This window comes from Phacochoerus africanus, chromosome 5 (genome assembly GCF_016906955.1).
Source record: "Phacochoerus africanus isolate WHEZ1 chromosome 5, ROS_Pafr_v1, whole genome shotgun sequence".
Classification (NCBI taxonomy): Eukaryota; Metazoa; Chordata; class Mammalia; order Artiodactyla; family Suidae; genus Phacochoerus; species Phacochoerus africanus.
In genome coordinates, this window is record NC_062548.1 from 131,379,788 (window position 1) to 131,397,222 (window position 17,435).

Sequence of the window (17,435 nt, forward strand, 5' to 3'; positions counted from 1 at the left end):
AACTTGAATAATCTGAAGGAAAATTTTCATTTGCAGGCGTTTAGAAATGACAGAATGATACTGTGTACAAGACAATCTTTAGATAAGTTTGTAAGAAAGTAGCCAAAGAGGTCTGTCCTGTTTAGAAAGAGGATTATTGGTCTTGGTGTAGCTGAGTTCAGAGGCATTTAAAAAGCATCTAGCCATCTTGGAGAAGTATTCTTTCCTCATTTTTGAAAATCTTAGAAAATATTACTAGCATTTTGGTATATAAATTCTTAAACAGTTTGGTTAAAGAAATAATCTTTTAACACAAACTAGTTTCTTAATGTTTGATTATCTGGATATTTTTACTGTTACGTGGCTAATTTGTAGACTTCTTCTAGAAGAAAATAACACTTTATAGCCCAGCAGTAAATAGGTAATTGTTTTATTCTGTTAAGTACTTTTACGCTTTTCCTTGGTTTTCAGTTTTACAGTTTGAAAACCTTGTATTACTTTGACTTTTTTGTTTTCCTCAAAAATTTGTTTTCAAGATATTGTCGAGGATACCGAGCTCAAATAATATTTGTCTCAAACGTGTTAGATTTAAAATGTTACTGTAAAACTCCTTGTTTTGATGAATTTTGATTTAATAGTGCGTACAAATTCACATTAGAGCTTGTTCACCGGGTGAAGAGAAGAGCCGACCCTAATCCCCTGAGGAACACGTGTAAATTACTGGTGGTGGCAGATCATCGCTTTTATAAGTACATGGGCAGAGGGGAAGAGAGCACGACGACAAACTACCTGGTGAGTATGAGGTGTTGCGTGAGAGAAGGGACAGAGTCCCCCGAGGGGTGAGGCCATTTAAGGGAAGATGGCTCTGGCCTTCTCCTGTGGCACCGTGGGTTGAGGGTCTGGCGTTGGTCCCTGTGGCAGCATTGTGGGTCACTGCCGTGGCGCAGGTTCAGTCCCTGGCCCCAGGACCTTCCACATGCTGGGGGCGCGGTCAACCGTGAAAAAAGACAACCGCTCTAATTTGAAATGGAATGAAATGGAATCTGTCTCAGATGCTCTGTGATTTCATGGAATATTTGAGGACTGTTGTCTGAAGTTCTTACATTATTGTATTTTTGTTGTTGTTGTTTTTTAGGGCCACACGTGCAGCACATGGAGGTTCCCAGGCTAGGGGTCTAATTGGAGCTGCAGCTGCCGGCCTGCACCAGAGCCACTGCCGCGCCAGACCCCACGTCACAGCTCACAGCTCCCTGCTGAGCGAGGCCAGGGGTTAAACCCGCAGCCTCATGGTTCCTCGTCGGATTCATTTCCCCTGTGCTGTGATGGGAACTCCTCTTAACGTTACTGTATAGAGATTCTAGCTTCAAAATTTTAAAAGCCCTCTTCCCTTTCCCCTGAGATGGTCTCCACATCAGAATTTGTATGCATATTATGTTGAGGGAACGTTTGATGACGTAGGCCTCCCTTCTTTATAAAAGCGCGCTCTGGAACACATCACGCCATACCGGCTGTGATCCTGTTGGTGACGTGTGGCTCTGTGCTCCTGAGCGGGGGAGAAGAGTCTTTCTGTCAGCGTGTGTGTGTTGCTCGTGCTTCTGTGTATACCTCAGAGCAGACGATCAGCTTGGCCTACGCTGTGTAAAATAGCAAATTGCTGAACTACACCTGTGAAAAAGATGGGACTTTTGTGGTCCTAACACTAGGGCAAGGTTACAGAGATGCTGCTGCTGGATTTTTAAGCGCTTACGACTGTAATTTTGAAAGTCAGGGGCAATCATATTTCTCGGGCGTGTTTTGTCAGCATGACCTCATTCCTCGGGATCACTGGGCGCTGACTGAGGTGACGTTGTTGGCGGCGGTAAAGAAGGCAGCCCTTCACTCGGAGGGCAGAGCCCAGCGCAGCGGAGCCTCTCCCGCCTTTACCATGCCCGGTCTGTGTGGTCCGGCGCCGTCCTCACCCGCTTTGCCTTCCCTTCCCTGTCGAGGGAGTCAGTCGATGGCCAGGGTTGTAGGAGCAGTGTGTGACGTCACTGCAGTTCTTGTTCCCGAGTGAGAGATTCTTTGTTGAAAAGTGCTTTCTTAGTGTGGATTTTGTATGAGGGGCTCCTAGTGTACTTCTCTGTTCATTACACAAGAGTTTGGATACATTGAGACGTCTGGTCTTAAAAATTGTATTTCTTAGTCTTACAGTTTCTTTTTTAATTTTTTTTCTTAGTCTTTTCTAGGGCCACACCTGCGGCATATGGAGGTTCCCAGGCTAGAGGTCGAATTGGAGCTGTTGCTGCCGGCCTACACCACAGCCACAGCCACGCCAGATCTAAGCCTCGTTTGTGGCCTACTCTACCGCTCACAGCACCGTTGGATCCTTAACCCACTGAGCGAGGCCAGGGATCGAACCAGCAACCTCATGGTTCCTAGTCGGATTCGTTAACCACTGAGCCCGGACAGGAACTCTAGTCTTACAGTTTCTGTAAGAAAAGAACAGTTTCTCAGACCTGTAACTTGCTTCCCAGTGCCCAGAACAAGCCTCATTAACCAGTTTTTGAACCATTACATGTCTTCTCTGAGGAGAAGATCAGTCGTGAAGATTTTGCTCGTCTGTCGTTGGTGTCGTTCTGGGCTGTCGCGCTGTCGCTCCCCCCTCAGGATTCTCTCCTGCCCGTAGCCTCGCTCCAAACCAGAGGCCTGGAGAAAGAGGGAGGATGAGGCCTCGTCCTCTGTCCCTTTTTCCCTGGTCCTCAGTTCGGCGCCGTGCCCAGGGCGGGCCTCGGCCAGGGCTGGCATGTCTTCGTTAGCCGTTTTCGTAGTTGACCAGAATGGCGGTTTTTAAAAAACCCATTACTTGGTATTTTGGTTCCCTATGCAGTTGACGTCAGAAATTTGGGGTGCACTGTATGTACGCCTGCTTGATTCTGGCTAACACCATTTTAGGTTTGAGGCTGGGCATGGCTTCTTCATTAGAGCTGTCCGTGTGAAGACTAGCATCTTTTTTTTTTGTCTTTTGTCTTTTTGTTGTTGTTGTTGCTATTTCTTGGGCCGCTCCCTCGGCATATGGAGGTTCCCAGGCTAGGGGTCGAATCGGAGCTGTAGCCACCGGCCTACGCCAGAGCCACAGCAACGCGGGATCCGAGCCGCGTCTGCAACCTACACCACAGCTCACGGCAACGCTGGATCCTCAACCCACTGAGCAAGGGCAGGGACCGAACCCGCAACCTCATGGTTCCTAGTCGGATTCGTTAACCACTGCGCCACGACAGGAACTCCCAAGACTAGCATCTTAATGCTCGCTTTTGTAATGGGCAAAAGCTTGGTACGATGGTATGTCATCTAAATGGATTTTTTTTTAATCCCCACAGAACTTCTATGACGCTGCACAGGGCGGTAAAGAGACCTAACGCCTTTCTCTCCCTCTCCCTTTTATACACACAGATAGAGCTAATTGACAGAGTTGATGACATCTATCGGAACACTTCATGGGACAATGCAGGTTTTAAAGGTTATGGAATACAGATAGAGCAGGTATTTATCAATAGATGTGGCTTGTAGTACTCAGCTAAGTTATGTGATGTAAATATTTGTCACTTGTATTTAAAACTCCAAAACTTATCTTCTACTTTAATCATGAATAAATATTCTGAAATGCCAGTGATTCTTTTTCTGAAACGTAACAGCATTTTTGATATTATTTATAGATTATGAAATATTCTGTTCTTATGTTTGTGCTTATTTTTGTGCTACTATGATCTTTTTTCCCCCCTGAATTCATAGCCTTCTTATCCCTTGCATTGCTTTATTTTTCTTTGATTATGCTTAGTGTCTAGTTAGAATTTTAGCATGTGTTGTTGAATCCTTAGGAAATTGACTCAAAAATATCATGTACATTTGCAAGGCATTTATACATGCAGAACCATTATATCTCTTTTCTCAGAAATCTTCTGAGTTCTTATCTGTTAAATGTCCAGCAACAATGTATAAATGTCATCCTAATTATATCACGTAGTAAAAATTTCTCCAAATTGTTCAGACTGATAAACAAGACTTTCTGAAATTGAGTATTGCTTTGGACAGACATTTTGACATCTAAATTAAGGGAATTATTGTCTCTGTTTTTTCCAGCCTTTTTGTACTAAACTATATTCTTATAGGTTCTGCAGTGTAGAATTTATAGAATGAAAAGAAAACAGCTTTTGAAATCATGTATCATACTTATAAATGTTAAAGTTTTATAGTACTTGTATAAAACTAAGAGAAGTATTTCCCCTTTTCCATTCTCTTTTTACTGTTTTGCATTTTCTTTTTTAAGTTATTATTTGAATAGGTAATATATACACATGGTACAAAAGCCAGTGACAAGTAAGTCTTCTCCACCTCTACCCGTTGTCAAACTAGTTCCTTCCCCAGAGACACCCACGTCCCTAGTTTCCTCCATATCGTCCAGAGATATTTTATGCATGTAGAGCATGTGTATGTTATATGTGTGTATTTGACATAGTCGTGGTATGGTGTACTTTTTTGCACTTTGCTTTTTCATTTCATGAACATGCTGGTGATTATTCCATTATGGCACATATAAAGCTGCCTCACTTGTTTAAATAGCTGCATCCTTGTTTGAGTTTTAGGAGACATAAGCTCCTTTTTGCTTTAGGAATTTGCAACCATTTGAAAAAAACTGGGTATGATGGGAGATTAAACTACCAGGCAGGGTCTTTAATGATGGTAGTGGCTGGGAGGATATGTGGTTTAGATGTGCAGAGTGGGATCCCACCGCGTGCATCCCAGATTTGATCTTGAGAACCCACCACCCAAGCTGCAGAGCCCACCCCAGGGAGCTCGCCACGGGGTAGCTGAGCAGGCCCCGGTATCCCTTCTGTAGGCAGGCAGATGGGAAGAGATGGCAGAAACAAGGAGCCAAGCATGGCTTTGTTCCTTTTTCAGATTTGCCAACCTTTATGTTTCCTTTCCTTTAGAGAGAAACATTTGTCCCCTTTTTTAAAAGGAGGATTAACATGAATTTGTGGTATATGTATAAGGAAAAGCCCCATTCGTTATACTCTGATTCCTCTGGTGTGTAGTGCCTTACATCTTACTGTTTTGCATCTCTGAATCATTGACTGTGGTTGGAATACATTATTTTAGGCTCATGGAACCTAGGTTTTCATTTTTTCCAACTAAATACAGAGGGAAATAAAACTTTAAGAATACATTTATAAGTTTATAAATAATTCATTGACGTAAATGTTTTCCATACCATTTGCCTCTCAGTTTGTTTTTAAACATTAGATATTAGGAAAAAAATTACAGGGAGTTCCTGTCATGGCTCAGCAGTAAAGAGCCCACCTAGTATCCATGAGGACACAGGCTCCATCTCTGGCTTCACTCAGTGGGTTAAGGATCTGGTGTCACCATGAGCTGTGGTGTAGGTTGCAGATGCCCCTTGGATCTGGTATTGCTTTGGCTGTGACGTAGGCCAGCAGCTACAGCTCTGATTTGACTCCTAGCTTGGGAACCTCCATACGGTGCTGGTGTGGCCCTAAGAAGCCAAAAAAAAAAAAAAAGGGAAAGAAAAAAAATGGGATAGCTAGAGCTGAAGAATTTTATAGAATTTTAGCTTAAAAACATTTTTTTTTGAATGGTAGATGGTCTCTTTTTGAATAGCTGACAGTTTCAGTCTTGTGACTTTTTCTGAAGCGTTCTCTAAGTATTTTATCTCTTTAAGTATAGATTCGCATTCTCAAGTCTCCACAAGAGGTAAAACCTGGTGAAAGGCACTACAACATGGCAAAAAGTTACCCAAATGAAGAAAAGGATGCTTGGGATGTGAAGATGTTGCTAGAGGTAGGTTGTGGAATCTGGATGTGATACTGTTGACACCATTTTGTGATTTTTAAAAATTTAGGTCATGTCTGTGTTAGTGAGGCTGTGGCTGTGGTTTAGACTGGCAGCTGCAGCTCCGATTCGACCCCTAGCCCAGGAACTTCCATATGCTGCAGGTGTAGCCCTAAATTAAAGAAAAAAAAAAAGTCCTTCAGGCTGAAATGAAAGAATGGTAACAGTAACCCAAATCTAGGTGAAAAATAAAGAGCATTGGTAAATGTAACTATATAACTAAACAAAAGATTTTCGTGAATGTATTTTTGTTTGCAACTCACCTCTGTATTGAAAAACAACTAATAAAGCAATAACTATTAGAACAAACAAAAAGATGTGTTGTATGTATGTGTACACACACACACACACACACACACACACACACACACACAGCGGAGTACTGCTCAGCCATAAAAAAGAATGAAAATTTGCCATCTACAACAACATGGATGGACTTGGAGAAAGATAAATAATATATGATATCACTTAAACGTAAAATCTAAGAAATACAACAGGCGTTCCCATCGTGGCGCAGTGGTTAACGAATCCGACTAGGAACTATGACGTTGTGGGTTCGATCCCTGGCCTTGCTCAGTGGGTTAAGGATCCAGCATTGCCGTGAGCTGTGGTGTAGGTTGCAGACACGGCTCGGATCCGGAGTTGCTGGGGCTGTGGTGTAGGCTGGCAGCTGCAGCTTCGATTCGACCCCTAGCCTGGGAACCTCCATATGCCACAGGAGCGGCCCTAGAAAAGGCAAAAAGACAATCAATCAATCAATCAATAAAAAATACAACAAACTAGTGAATGCGGCAAAAAAGAAAGACTCACAGATATAGAGGACCAATTAGTGTTACCAGTGGGGAGCGGGAAGGGGCAGCATAGGGATGGAGCTTGAGAGGTACAAACTATTAGGTATAATATAAGCTACCAGGATATGTTGTACAACATGGGGAATATAGCCAATATTTTATAGCAGTAAATGGAGTATAACCTTTTAAAAATTGTGGATTAATATGTGGATCTGTAACATAATATCCATCAACTACAATTTTAAAAATTAAAAAAAAATTGCAGTCATATAGTATGGTACTGTTCTGGAATATTCAGTTGAAACATCTTTTGGTCTGATGTAACTGTTAATTAAGAACTTTTTTTTTAAATAAAGCAATTTAGCTTTGATATAGCTGAAGAAGCATCTAAAGTCTGCCTGGCGCATCTTTTCACTTACCAAGATTTTGATATGGGAACTCTTGGATTAGCTTATGTTGGTTCTCCCAGAGCAAACAGTCATGGAGGTGTTTGTCCAAAGGGTGAGTTTTCCATTTGTTGTATGAATTTGTGGGAATAGCAAGCTGATTGGATTATATTATAGTTGTGTACTAAACAAGGGATTTGTCTGTTTTCTTTTTTCCTTTAGCTTATTATAGTCCAATTGGAAAGAAAAATATCTATTTAAATAGTGGTTTGACCAGCACAAAAAATTATGGTAAAACCATCCTTACAAAGGTACGTTCTTTTGCTTTTTTTTTTTTTTTGTCTTTTTAGGGCCGTACCCGCAGCATATGGAGGTTCCCAGGCTAGGAGTCTAATTGTGGTTGTAGCCGCTGGCCTACACCACAGCCACAGTAATGCCAGATCTGAGCCGCCTCTGTGACCTACACCACAGCTCATGGCAACGCTGGAGCTGTAACCCACTGAGCAAGGCTAAGGATCGAACCCACAACCTCATGGTTCCTGGTTGGATTTGTTTCCGCTGCTCCATGACGGGAACTCCTCTTTTGCTTTTTAAAAAAATAATTATTTATTTTGGCTGTCTTGTGGCATATGGAAGTTCCCACGACAGGGATCAGATCTAAACCACAGTTGCAGCCTGCAGCTGTAGGAATGCCTGATCCTTAACCCACTGTGCTGGGCTGGGGATCGGGATGCTCTAGCGATGCTGCCAATCCTGTTGTGCCGCAGCAGCGACTCCTGTTCTTTCCATTTTTGAAAGAGTAGATTTTGAATTTATTGTAGAATCACCGCTATTACACATTTATGTAGGTATCTTTTTTAAAAGTAATACCTCTTGGAGTTCTGCTGTGGCCCACTGGGTTAGGAATCCAACTACAGTGGCTCAGGTGGCTGTGGATGTGTGGGTTCGATCCCTGGCCCGGCTGGGTACAGTGGCTTGAAGGATCCGGTGTTGCCGAAGCTGCAGCTTGGAATTAGACCCTCATCCGGGAACCTCCATATGCTGCATGTGCGACCACACACACAGAGTAATAACTACTGTTTTTTGTTTCTGCCTTAAAAAACATGTTTTTAGTGAGAAATACGAAGAAAATAAAAAGTATAAAGAAGAAAATAATAATTAGCTGTCAAACTTCTTTTGAGACCAGTCAGGATCATTGCTTTACCCGAGGACATCCCTTCCGAAGCCTTTCATCGTGCATCTCCTGACGGGACTGCTATCCAAAATATATAAGGAATATACTAAACCCTCAGCAAGAAAAAAACGAACAACTCAATTTAAAAAAAAGGCAAAAAGTTCCCGTCGTGGCGCAGTGGTTAACGAATCCGACTAGGAACCATGAGGTTGCGGGTTCGGTCCCTGCCCTTGCTCAGTGGGTTAACGATCCGGCGTTGCCCTGAGCTGTGGTGTAGGTCTCAGACGCGGCTCGGATCCCGCGTTGCTGTGGCTCTGGCGTAGGCCGGGGGCTACAGCTCCGATTCAACCCCTCGCCTGGGAACCTCCATATGCCCAAAGAAATAGCAAAAAGATGAAAAATAAATAAATAAATAAATAAAAATAAAAAAAGGCAAAAGATCTTAATAGCCACGTTTCCAAAGAAGATACACAGATGGCAAATAAACATATAAAAAGATGCTCAACCTTCCATGTTATTAGGCAATTGCAAATCAAAACAGTGTTGAGATACCACTATCTGACTATTAGAATGGCCAAAATCCAAAATACTGATGATGCCAAATCCTAATGAGGATGTGGAGCAACACAAATTCTCACGCGTTGCTGGGAATGTGAGATGATGTAGGCACTTCGGAGGACGGTCTGGCAGTTTCTTAGACAACTAAACCTACTCTTCATAGGATGCAGCACCCGTATTCCTTAGTACTTACCCAGAGGAGTCCTCACACAAACCCACGGACGGATGTGTACGTGGTTTTGGTGGTGATTGCCAAGATTTAGAAGCAGCCAAGGTGTCTGTCAGTAAGTGAGTGGACAGACTGATACATCTGGACAATGGAATATTACTCAGCAACTTAAAAAAATAAAAATAGCTATCAAGTCATAAACAGACATGGAGGAACCATAAATGTATATTATTGAGTAAAGGAAGGCACCCTGAAAAGGTGACTTTCTGTTGGATTCCATCTGTGTGACGTTCTGCTGAAGGCAGAATCATAGAGGCAGTAAAAGTGGAGTGGCTGCCAGTAGTGGAGGGAGGAGTGAGCAGGCAGAGCGCAGACCATTCTGTGTACATGAATCACGGAGATAAGACATCTGTCAAAACCCACCCAAATTCCAACACAAAGACAACCTTCACATAAAAAATGGACTTTGGGAGCTCCCCTTGTGGTACAGTGGTCTGGCTTGTCTCTTTTGGAGGCACCCCTTCAACCCCTGGCCCTGAGCAGTGGGTTAAGGACCTGGCATTGCTGCCGCTGTGGCACAGGTCACAGATGTGGCTCAGATTGGATCCCTGGCCCAGGATCTTCCATTGCTGTGGGTGTAGCACTCTCCCCTCCCCCAAAAATAAATAATGGACTTTGGTTGATTAAAAGAAAAAAGTAAAGTGGGATGAGAGAAGAAAAATATATTGATGCGTTTTTAGAAATCTTTTAATTTCCAAAATTGTTTTTTATGGTGCTCCTTTGCCTTTCTGGTGTCACCGCATCAGCGGTGGTTTAATTACATAACGTTTTCCTCGGTCTTCCAGAATTTTTCTAAGACACATAGAACAAAAAATAAATTGCTTTGATGTATTTAAAGCATAGATCTGTTAGAGAATCCATCCACTAATGAATTTTTCCAAGCACAGTTTGGAATTATTTCTCCATATTGTACCTTTGGGATTTGAGTACTTTTTGCTAAAATTACAAAGTTTTCTTTCCTACCATTTTTTGGGGGGGAGGTCCTTTTTTATTTTTATTTCATTTTTCATCTTTTTAGTACTTTTTTAAATTTATTTTTTTATTACTCGATGTATTACATTTATAGTTGTACAGTGATCATCACAATCCAGTTTTACAGGATTTCTATCCCACACCCCCAGCACATCCCCCCACGCCCCCAAACTGTCTCCTTTGGAAACCATAAGTTTTTCAAAGTCAGTGAGTCAGTGTCTGTTCTGCAAAGAAGTTCATTGTGTCCTTTTTTCAGATTCCACCTGTCAGTGAGAGCATTTGATGTTGGTGTCTTATTGACTGACTTTACTTATTAGCATGATAATTTCTAGGTCCATCCATGTTGCTAAAAATGCCAGTATTTCATTCCTTTTAATGGCTGAGTAATATTCCATTGTGTATATGTACCACATCTTCTTGAGCCACTCCTCTGTCGATGGACATTTAGGTTGTTTCCATATCTTGGCTATTGAAAATAGTTCCACAGTGAACATCGGAGTACGTGTCTTTGCGAGTCCTGGTTTTCTCTGGATAGATGCCCAGGAGTGGGATTGCTGGATCAAATGGTAGTTCTATTTTGAGTTTTCTGAGGCATCTCCCTACTGTTTTCCACAGTGGTTGCACCAATTTACAATCCCACCAACAGTGTAACAGGGTTACAGGGTTCCACACCCTCTCCAGCACTTTGTTTGTGGACTTTTTGATGATGGCCATTCTGGCTGCTGTAAGGTGGTACCTCATGGTGGTTTTGATTTGCATTTCTCTAATAAAGAGTGATGTTGAACATCTTTTCATGTGTTTTTTGGCCATCCGTATGGCTTCTTTGGAGAACTGTCTGTTTAGATCTTCTGCCCATTTTTTGATGGGGTTGTTTGTTTTTTGGTATTGAGTGGTAGGAGATGTTTATAAATTTTGGAGATGAATCCCTTGTCAGCTGATTCATTTGCAGAGATTTTCTCTCATTCTATGGGTTGTCTTTTCATTTTATTTAGGGTTCCCTTTGCTGTGCAGAAACTTTTCAGTTTAATCAAGTGCATTTATTTATTTTTGTTTTTACTGTCATTACTCTTAAGAGGTGGATCTGAGAAGATGTTGCTGTTGTTTATGTCAGAGAGTGTTTGGCCTATGTTTTCCTCTAAGAGTTTTGTAGTGTCTGGTCTTATATCTAGGTCTTTAGTCCATTTTGAGTTGATTTTTGTGCATGGTGTTAGGGAGTGTTCTAATTTCGTTCTTTTCCATGTGGCTGTCCAGTTTTCCCAGCACCACTTATTGAACAAGCTGTCCTTTCTCCATTGTATAGTCTTTCCTCCTTTGTGATAGATGAGTTGGCTGTAGGTGCGTGGGTTTAATTCTGGGCTTTCTGTCCTGTTCCACTGATCTCTCTTTCTGTCTTTGTGTCCGTACCATACGGTTTTGAAGATTGTTGCTTTGTAGTACAGTCTGAAGTCCGGGAGCCTGATTCCTCCAGCTCCATTTTTCTTTTTCAGGATGTCTTTGGCTATTCTGGGTCTTTTGTGCCTCCAAACAAACTTTAATTTGTTCGAGTTCTGTGAAAAATGTCCTTGGTAATTTGATAGGGATTGCATTGAATCTGTAGATTGCCTTGGGTAGTATAGTCATCTTGATAATATTGACTACTCTTCCAATCCAAGAGCATGGGATGTCTTTCCATCTATTTGTGTCATCTTTTGAGTTCTTTCATCAGTGTCAAATAGTTTTCAGAGCACAGGTCTTTTGTCTCTTTAGGTAGGTTTCCTCCTAGGTATTTTATTCTTTTGGATGTGATGGTAAACGGGATTGCTTCCCTAATTTCTCTTTCTTTTTCTTTTTTTCTTTTCTTTTTTTTTTTTTTTTGTCTTTTTGCCATTTCTTGGGCCGCTCCCGCAGCATGTGGAGGTTCCCAGGCTAGGGGTCCAATTGGAGCTGCAGCCACCAGCCTACGCCAGAGCCACAGCAACGCGGGATCCGAGCCGCCTCTGCGACCTACACCACAGCTCAGGGCCACGCCGGATCGTTAACCCACTGAGCAAGGGCAGGGACCGAACCCGCAACCTCATGGCTCCTAGTCGGATTCGTTAACCACTGCGCCACGACGGGAACTCCCCCTGATTTCTCTTTCTGATCTTTCATTGTTAGTGTATAGAGATCCCATCGATTTCTGTGTGTTACTTTTGTATCCTGCGGCTTTGCCAAATTCATGGATGAGCTCTAACAGTTTTCTGGTAGAGTCTTTAGGGTTCTCTAGGTACAGTATCATGTCATCTGCAAATAGGGATGATAGTTTTACTTCTTCCTTTCCAGTTTGGATTCTTCTTAATTCTTTTACTTCTCTGACTGCCGTGGCTAGGACTTCTAGAACTATGTTGAAGAGTAGTGGCGAGATCGGACATCCTTGTCTTGTTCCTGATCTCAGGGGGGATTCTTTCAGCTTTTCACCATTGAGAATGGTGTTCGCTGTGGGTTTGTCGTATACGGCCTTTATCGTGTTGAAGTCGTTTCTCTCTGTGTCCACTTTCTGAAGGGTTCTCGTCAGAAATGGGTGTTGGGTTTTGTCACAGGCTTTTTCCGTGTCTATGGAGAGGATCAGATGGTTTCTATTCTTCAGTGTGTTCCTGTGGTGTGGCACACGGATGGGTGTGCAGACACTGAAGAACCCTTGCCTCCCTGGGATAAACCTCACTTGATCATGGGGAACAATCCGTTTAATGGATTGTTGGATGCGGTTTGCTAGTATTTTGTGGAGGATTTTTGCATTGATGTTCATCAGTGAAATTGGCCTGTAGTTTTCTTTTTTTTGTGGCCTCTTTGTCTGGTTTTGGTGTCAGGGTGATGGTGGCCTCATAGAATGAGTTTGGGAGTATCCCTTCCTCTGCAATTTTTTGAAATAGTTTCAGAAGGATAGGTGTTAGCTCTTCTCTAAATGTTTGATAGAATTCACCTGCCGAAGCCATCTGGTCCTGGACTTTTGTTTTCCTGCTGTTTTTGAAACACTTAGAAACCTTCAGGAGATTGGTTTCAGAATTGGGACTCTGTCTTAAAAAAATCAGATGTCTTGCAAAATATGACAAATATTTTCAAGTTCTGTGGAGTGGACCCTCCCCCCCGAGAAAGATCAATAATTAAATTTGTTATTTTATGCATAAAAATATGGGGAAATTTTTAGCTTTACTGACTAAATTCATTTTTTTTTTCTTTTTAGGACTGCTGCACCTTCGGCATATGGACGTGCCCAGGCTAGGGGTTGAATCAGAGCTACAGCTGCCAGCCTACACCACAGCCAGGATTGAACCCGCGTCTTCATGGATGGTAGTTGGGTTCGTTACCACTGAGCCACTATGGGCACCCCCTAAATTCACTGTTACGTTTAGGTAGAAATCCTCGGGTGGTCTGATAGGCCCCGTACAGCCCTCTAGCTGGATTCTGGTAGCTCGAGTCCTCTCGGTCGTTTCAGGCGCTCACTGGACATGCAGTCAGTCGCTGAGGTCAGATGGGAACACGGTGCTGCTGTTCTTCCTTATCTTTACGTCCCCCTCTGTACGTAGGTTTTAATGGCAGGATGACTGGGTGAGGGTGGGAGCTGAGTGATTGGCGGCACTTAGCTGTTTGGTTGAACAATGCAGACAGTGCTTGGTGACTTTTTTTTTTTTTTTGGTCTTTTTTTTGCTATTTCTTGGGCCACCCCCGCAGCATGTGGAGGTTCCCAGGCTAGGGGTCGAATCGGAGCTGTAGCCACCGGCCTACGCCAGAGCCACAGCAACGCGGGATCCGAGCCGTGTCTGTAGCCTACACCACAGCCCACGGCAATGCCGGATCGTCAACCCACTGAGCAAGGGCAGGGACCAAACCCGCAACCTCATGGTTCCTAGTCGGATTCGTTAACCACTGCGCCACGACGGGAACTCCCAGACAGTGCTTGGAATCAGTGTTTGCCTCATTAAGGGCATTCCAGTCTGTCTTTTTTTCTTAGTATATGGTTTTTTTTTTTTTTCTTCTGGTTTTATTATTTTATTATCATAAATTTTATTGGAGTACAGTTGACTTACAGTGTTGTATTAGTTTCAGGTGTACAGTCCAATATATCTTTTAAGTTATATTTTCTTACATTGATCTAAATGTCATCCTTATAATTCTGTTTAACAGTGTTAAGTGCAGTCCTGTGTATTCTAATTTCTAATATTGATAGAAGAAATCTAGTCCAGCTGTAATTCTCTGTTGGTCTGGTTGATCAGGACCCTATTTCAGATAGTAAGGCCCAACAAGCAAGCAAGAGAGGGCCAGGTATTGGGAAGTAACCTTTTCTCTGCGTGACCCTTCAGGAAGCTGACCTTGTGACAACTCATGAATTGGGGCACAATTTTGGAGCAGAACACGATCCAGATGGTTTAGCAGAATGCGCCCCAAACGAGGACCAGGGAGGAAAATACGTCATGTATCCCATAGCCGTGAGTGGTGATCATGAGAACAACAAGGTATGTACCCTCTGGAGCTTTTTATGGGCTGGAAAGGAAGAGGCCACGTTTAATTACAATGAGAGCTCAGAGGAGCCTTCAGTCCTAGGGATGGAATTGCAAATTACAAAGTCCCTCGAAACTTGGTTGTATGTTTTAGAGTGAACTGTGGTCCGTCCCGATCTGGTCATTTGGGCTGTTAGTTGTCAGGGTTAATTGGCTGTGGTTTGGGCTCCATGGAAAATCCATCAGGGCAATGGCTTACTCTGCAGTCCTAGTTTGCAGGGTCCAGTGGGCTCAGGCTTTCAGTTAGAAATTTGCTGTCATCTCATCTATAAGTTGTCATTTATATTAACTCTACATTGCTTCATGATTTGCATGTTTTAATCAACTTTTGTAGGAAAATATTTAATTTGCCAGATTCTGAGCCTCCTGTGGGTAGGGCGCTTGCCTTTCTGGTCGACGGCTCTGTTTTCCTCTTCTGTGCCTGTTCTGGGCACCTGGCAGAGAGTAGTTATTTGTTGAGTAACTGGAGGAACGATCTTCTCCTGAGCGTGTCTGGTAGGGGACAGTACACTTGTGGCCTTGGGACGTGGTAAACAGCTTCAGAGACTTCCCGAGCGTGGCCGTGACTCACTCTCAGAGTCTGAACGCCAAGTATGCGCTGATGTCGCGCTGGTCCTTCTTCCTTTTCCTTGAGGTTGCGCAGCCCGGGGCGGCGTGCGGACGGCTGGGGGGGGGGGGGGGGGGCTGCAGTCTGCATCCGGTCAGGCAGGACGGCCGAGGGTTCCTCCGACTCCTCCTTGGAAGCTGACCAGGGCCGGAGGGGGGCTTCCTTTTGTGCTTCCCTGGCCCCAGCCCTGCCTTCTGAAATTCCGCTGTCCCGTGTTCTTCTCTTTCTTGGCTGTTGCCTCTCCTGCTGTCCCTGATTTGTGTTCTTTTCCCTCGGCTGACAGCCTGTGCCCGCGGAACTCTTCCCTGCCCATTTTGCCTGTTCTTCGGCCCTGCCGCACACCCTATTCAGTTTTCCTCCTTTTTTCAGAGGTTGTCTCTGCATTTCGAATCACGTATATTACAGCTGAGCGCTATCCACTGGGAGATTGTGTGATGATGCAAATATTCTGCATCTGTTCTGCCCCGTACAGTAGCCACGAGGCCAGTACAGGCACACGGGGCCGGTGAGCACTTGACATGTGGCTGGAGGGAGTGAGGAGTTGAACTTTAAATTCTGTTTTCTGTACATTCAGCAGGGGTTGCCCCCGGCTAGAGGTGGGCCCGGGCATTAACTGTAAAAGGACGCGCGGGACCTTCCTGAGGAGGCCAGCTGCTCTAAAACGGGTGTTCCGATCATGGTTAAGGGGCTCGAAGGTGCTGAGTTGTACAGTTGAAACGGGTGACTTTTGTGGTAGGCGAAGCATGCCTGAATAAAACCGCAAAAAACCCAAGCAGCGACGACAGCCCAGGGCGGGAGCAGAGGGAAGTGGTGCTGCAGGCGAGTCACGAGGCCGGGAGGTGGGAGGTGGTCCTCGCTGCGGCTGGCGAGGGCGTGCGCGCCGTCGCGAGGCCCCTTTCTCCGCCTGGGAGAGGCCTGAACAGCTCTGGAAAGAGAAGGGTGACTATGTGGCGAGGAAAAAGGCATCAGAATACCCACCCACACATGGCTGGTGGCTGCCGAGGTGGACAGTGCGGCTCTGGTCTCGTCCCTGCTGCGTGGTCCCGAGGATGGCACCAGGCACCAGGACCGCGCGGGGGGCTTCACTTTGCCGACTCGCAAGTGAGCATGCGCACTGCTAACTCTTCCTCGTGTGTTCTTGTGAAGTGAGACGTCCGAGGGGGGCTTTTCCAGCAGCTAATGAGAACGGAGATAAACTGGAGCTGCTGATCAGTGAAGAGCAGTTTATCCATTTGTGTCTTTTGTCCCAGACATTATTTTTTTGCTAGTCTGGTTTATCGGGTAGCAATCCCCTTGTGAAAAGATATCGAGCATCTTCTAATCTACGGTTTAAATGGATTCTGTGATAAAAAAATGTTTTTGACTAGCTAAAAAGGGGCTACCGAACCAAAATAGGATGGCTCCTAGCTCCAGAAGAACAGAGCCTGGCACCTTCCACCAGACAAGCCTCTGAAACTCGTCAAGCCACACAGGCTTTTCTGTGAGCAGGTGGCGTCAGGGATTGTAACCTCTTAGGGGGGTTTATGGGTGGCAGGAGAGGGGTGTGTGGTAAGGATGCAAGGGGAAGGCTCCGAGGTCTTCAGGGAGTCTGGCGGCAACAGAAATGAGAGTTAAGGGTCGTCACATTTCCCCCAGCTCTGTCCCAGGGGTCCAGCTGCTGGACAGCGTGACTGATAAATTAGTGGAGAGAACATCTAATTGGTTGAGTGTAAATTGAATTCATAAGGACCTGGTCTTCCATAAAGAGCTGGTAAAAATTGAGTTCTTGAATCTACAGTGCTGGTGAATAAACCCAGCAAAGTACTGATGCCTGAGGCCTGGATGGAAATAACCAGGTCCCTTAAACATCTGTACTATAAAAATAAATTGGAAGATCCTTTTAACAAACCCAGTTTAGTGTTTCTGTTTAGTTTGATGGGGCCTTCAATCTCTTTCAGAAAGTAATCCCTTTGGTTATTTGATGGAATAACCAGTCAGTCACCTTTAGAGAGTTGTAAAGGAAAAACAGTACGTTTTTTTCTTCCTACATAAGGCAAACCCAGTTCTTCCGTCCCTGCTGTGTTTCTTCTGTGTGTCTGCTTTACTATCCACGTGGCACAGTTCACTCCTGACACTTCTGATTACCAAATAGATGGAGGTTTTTCTTTACACCAGGCAGTTTATTGGGTGTAACTCATTTCTGACACCGTAGTCCCAGAGGTAGCATCAGATAGCCAAGGTTTTTTTTAAATTTTTATTCCTTTTGCTTTTTTTTTTAGGGCCACACCCAAGGCATATGGAGGTTCCCAGGCTAGGGGTCACATCGGAGCTGCAGCTGCCACCCTGTACCACAGCCACAG

The 17,435-nt window shown here is 44.1% G+C and overlaps 1 protein-coding gene across 4 annotated transcripts in view; it reads left to right on the forward strand.

The window, feature by feature from the left end:
- The window catches only part of ADAM17 (ADAM metallopeptidase domain 17), a 58,113-nt gene that overhangs the window by 24,233 nt on the left and 16,445 nt on the right, over window positions 1–17,435 (forward strand). For 2 of the 4 annotated variants that reach the window (XM_047782671.1, XM_047782672.1), the window contains 6 exons: window positions 638–771; window positions 3,409–3,498; window positions 5,701–5,814; window positions 7,013–7,157; window positions 7,265–7,353; window positions 14,292–14,444. In XM_047782671.1, the coding sequence (XP_047638627.1) occupies window positions 638–771; window positions 3,409–3,498; window positions 5,701–5,814; window positions 7,013–7,157; window positions 7,265–7,353; window positions 14,292–14,444 (725 nt within the window). Of the gene's footprint in view, window positions 1–637; window positions 772–3,207; window positions 3,298–3,408; window positions 3,499–5,695; window positions 5,815–7,012; window positions 7,158–7,264; window positions 7,354–14,291; window positions 14,445–17,435 lie in introns of those variants that run through there. The other 2 variants (XM_047782673.1, XM_047782674.1) reach the window with 2 other exon arrangements.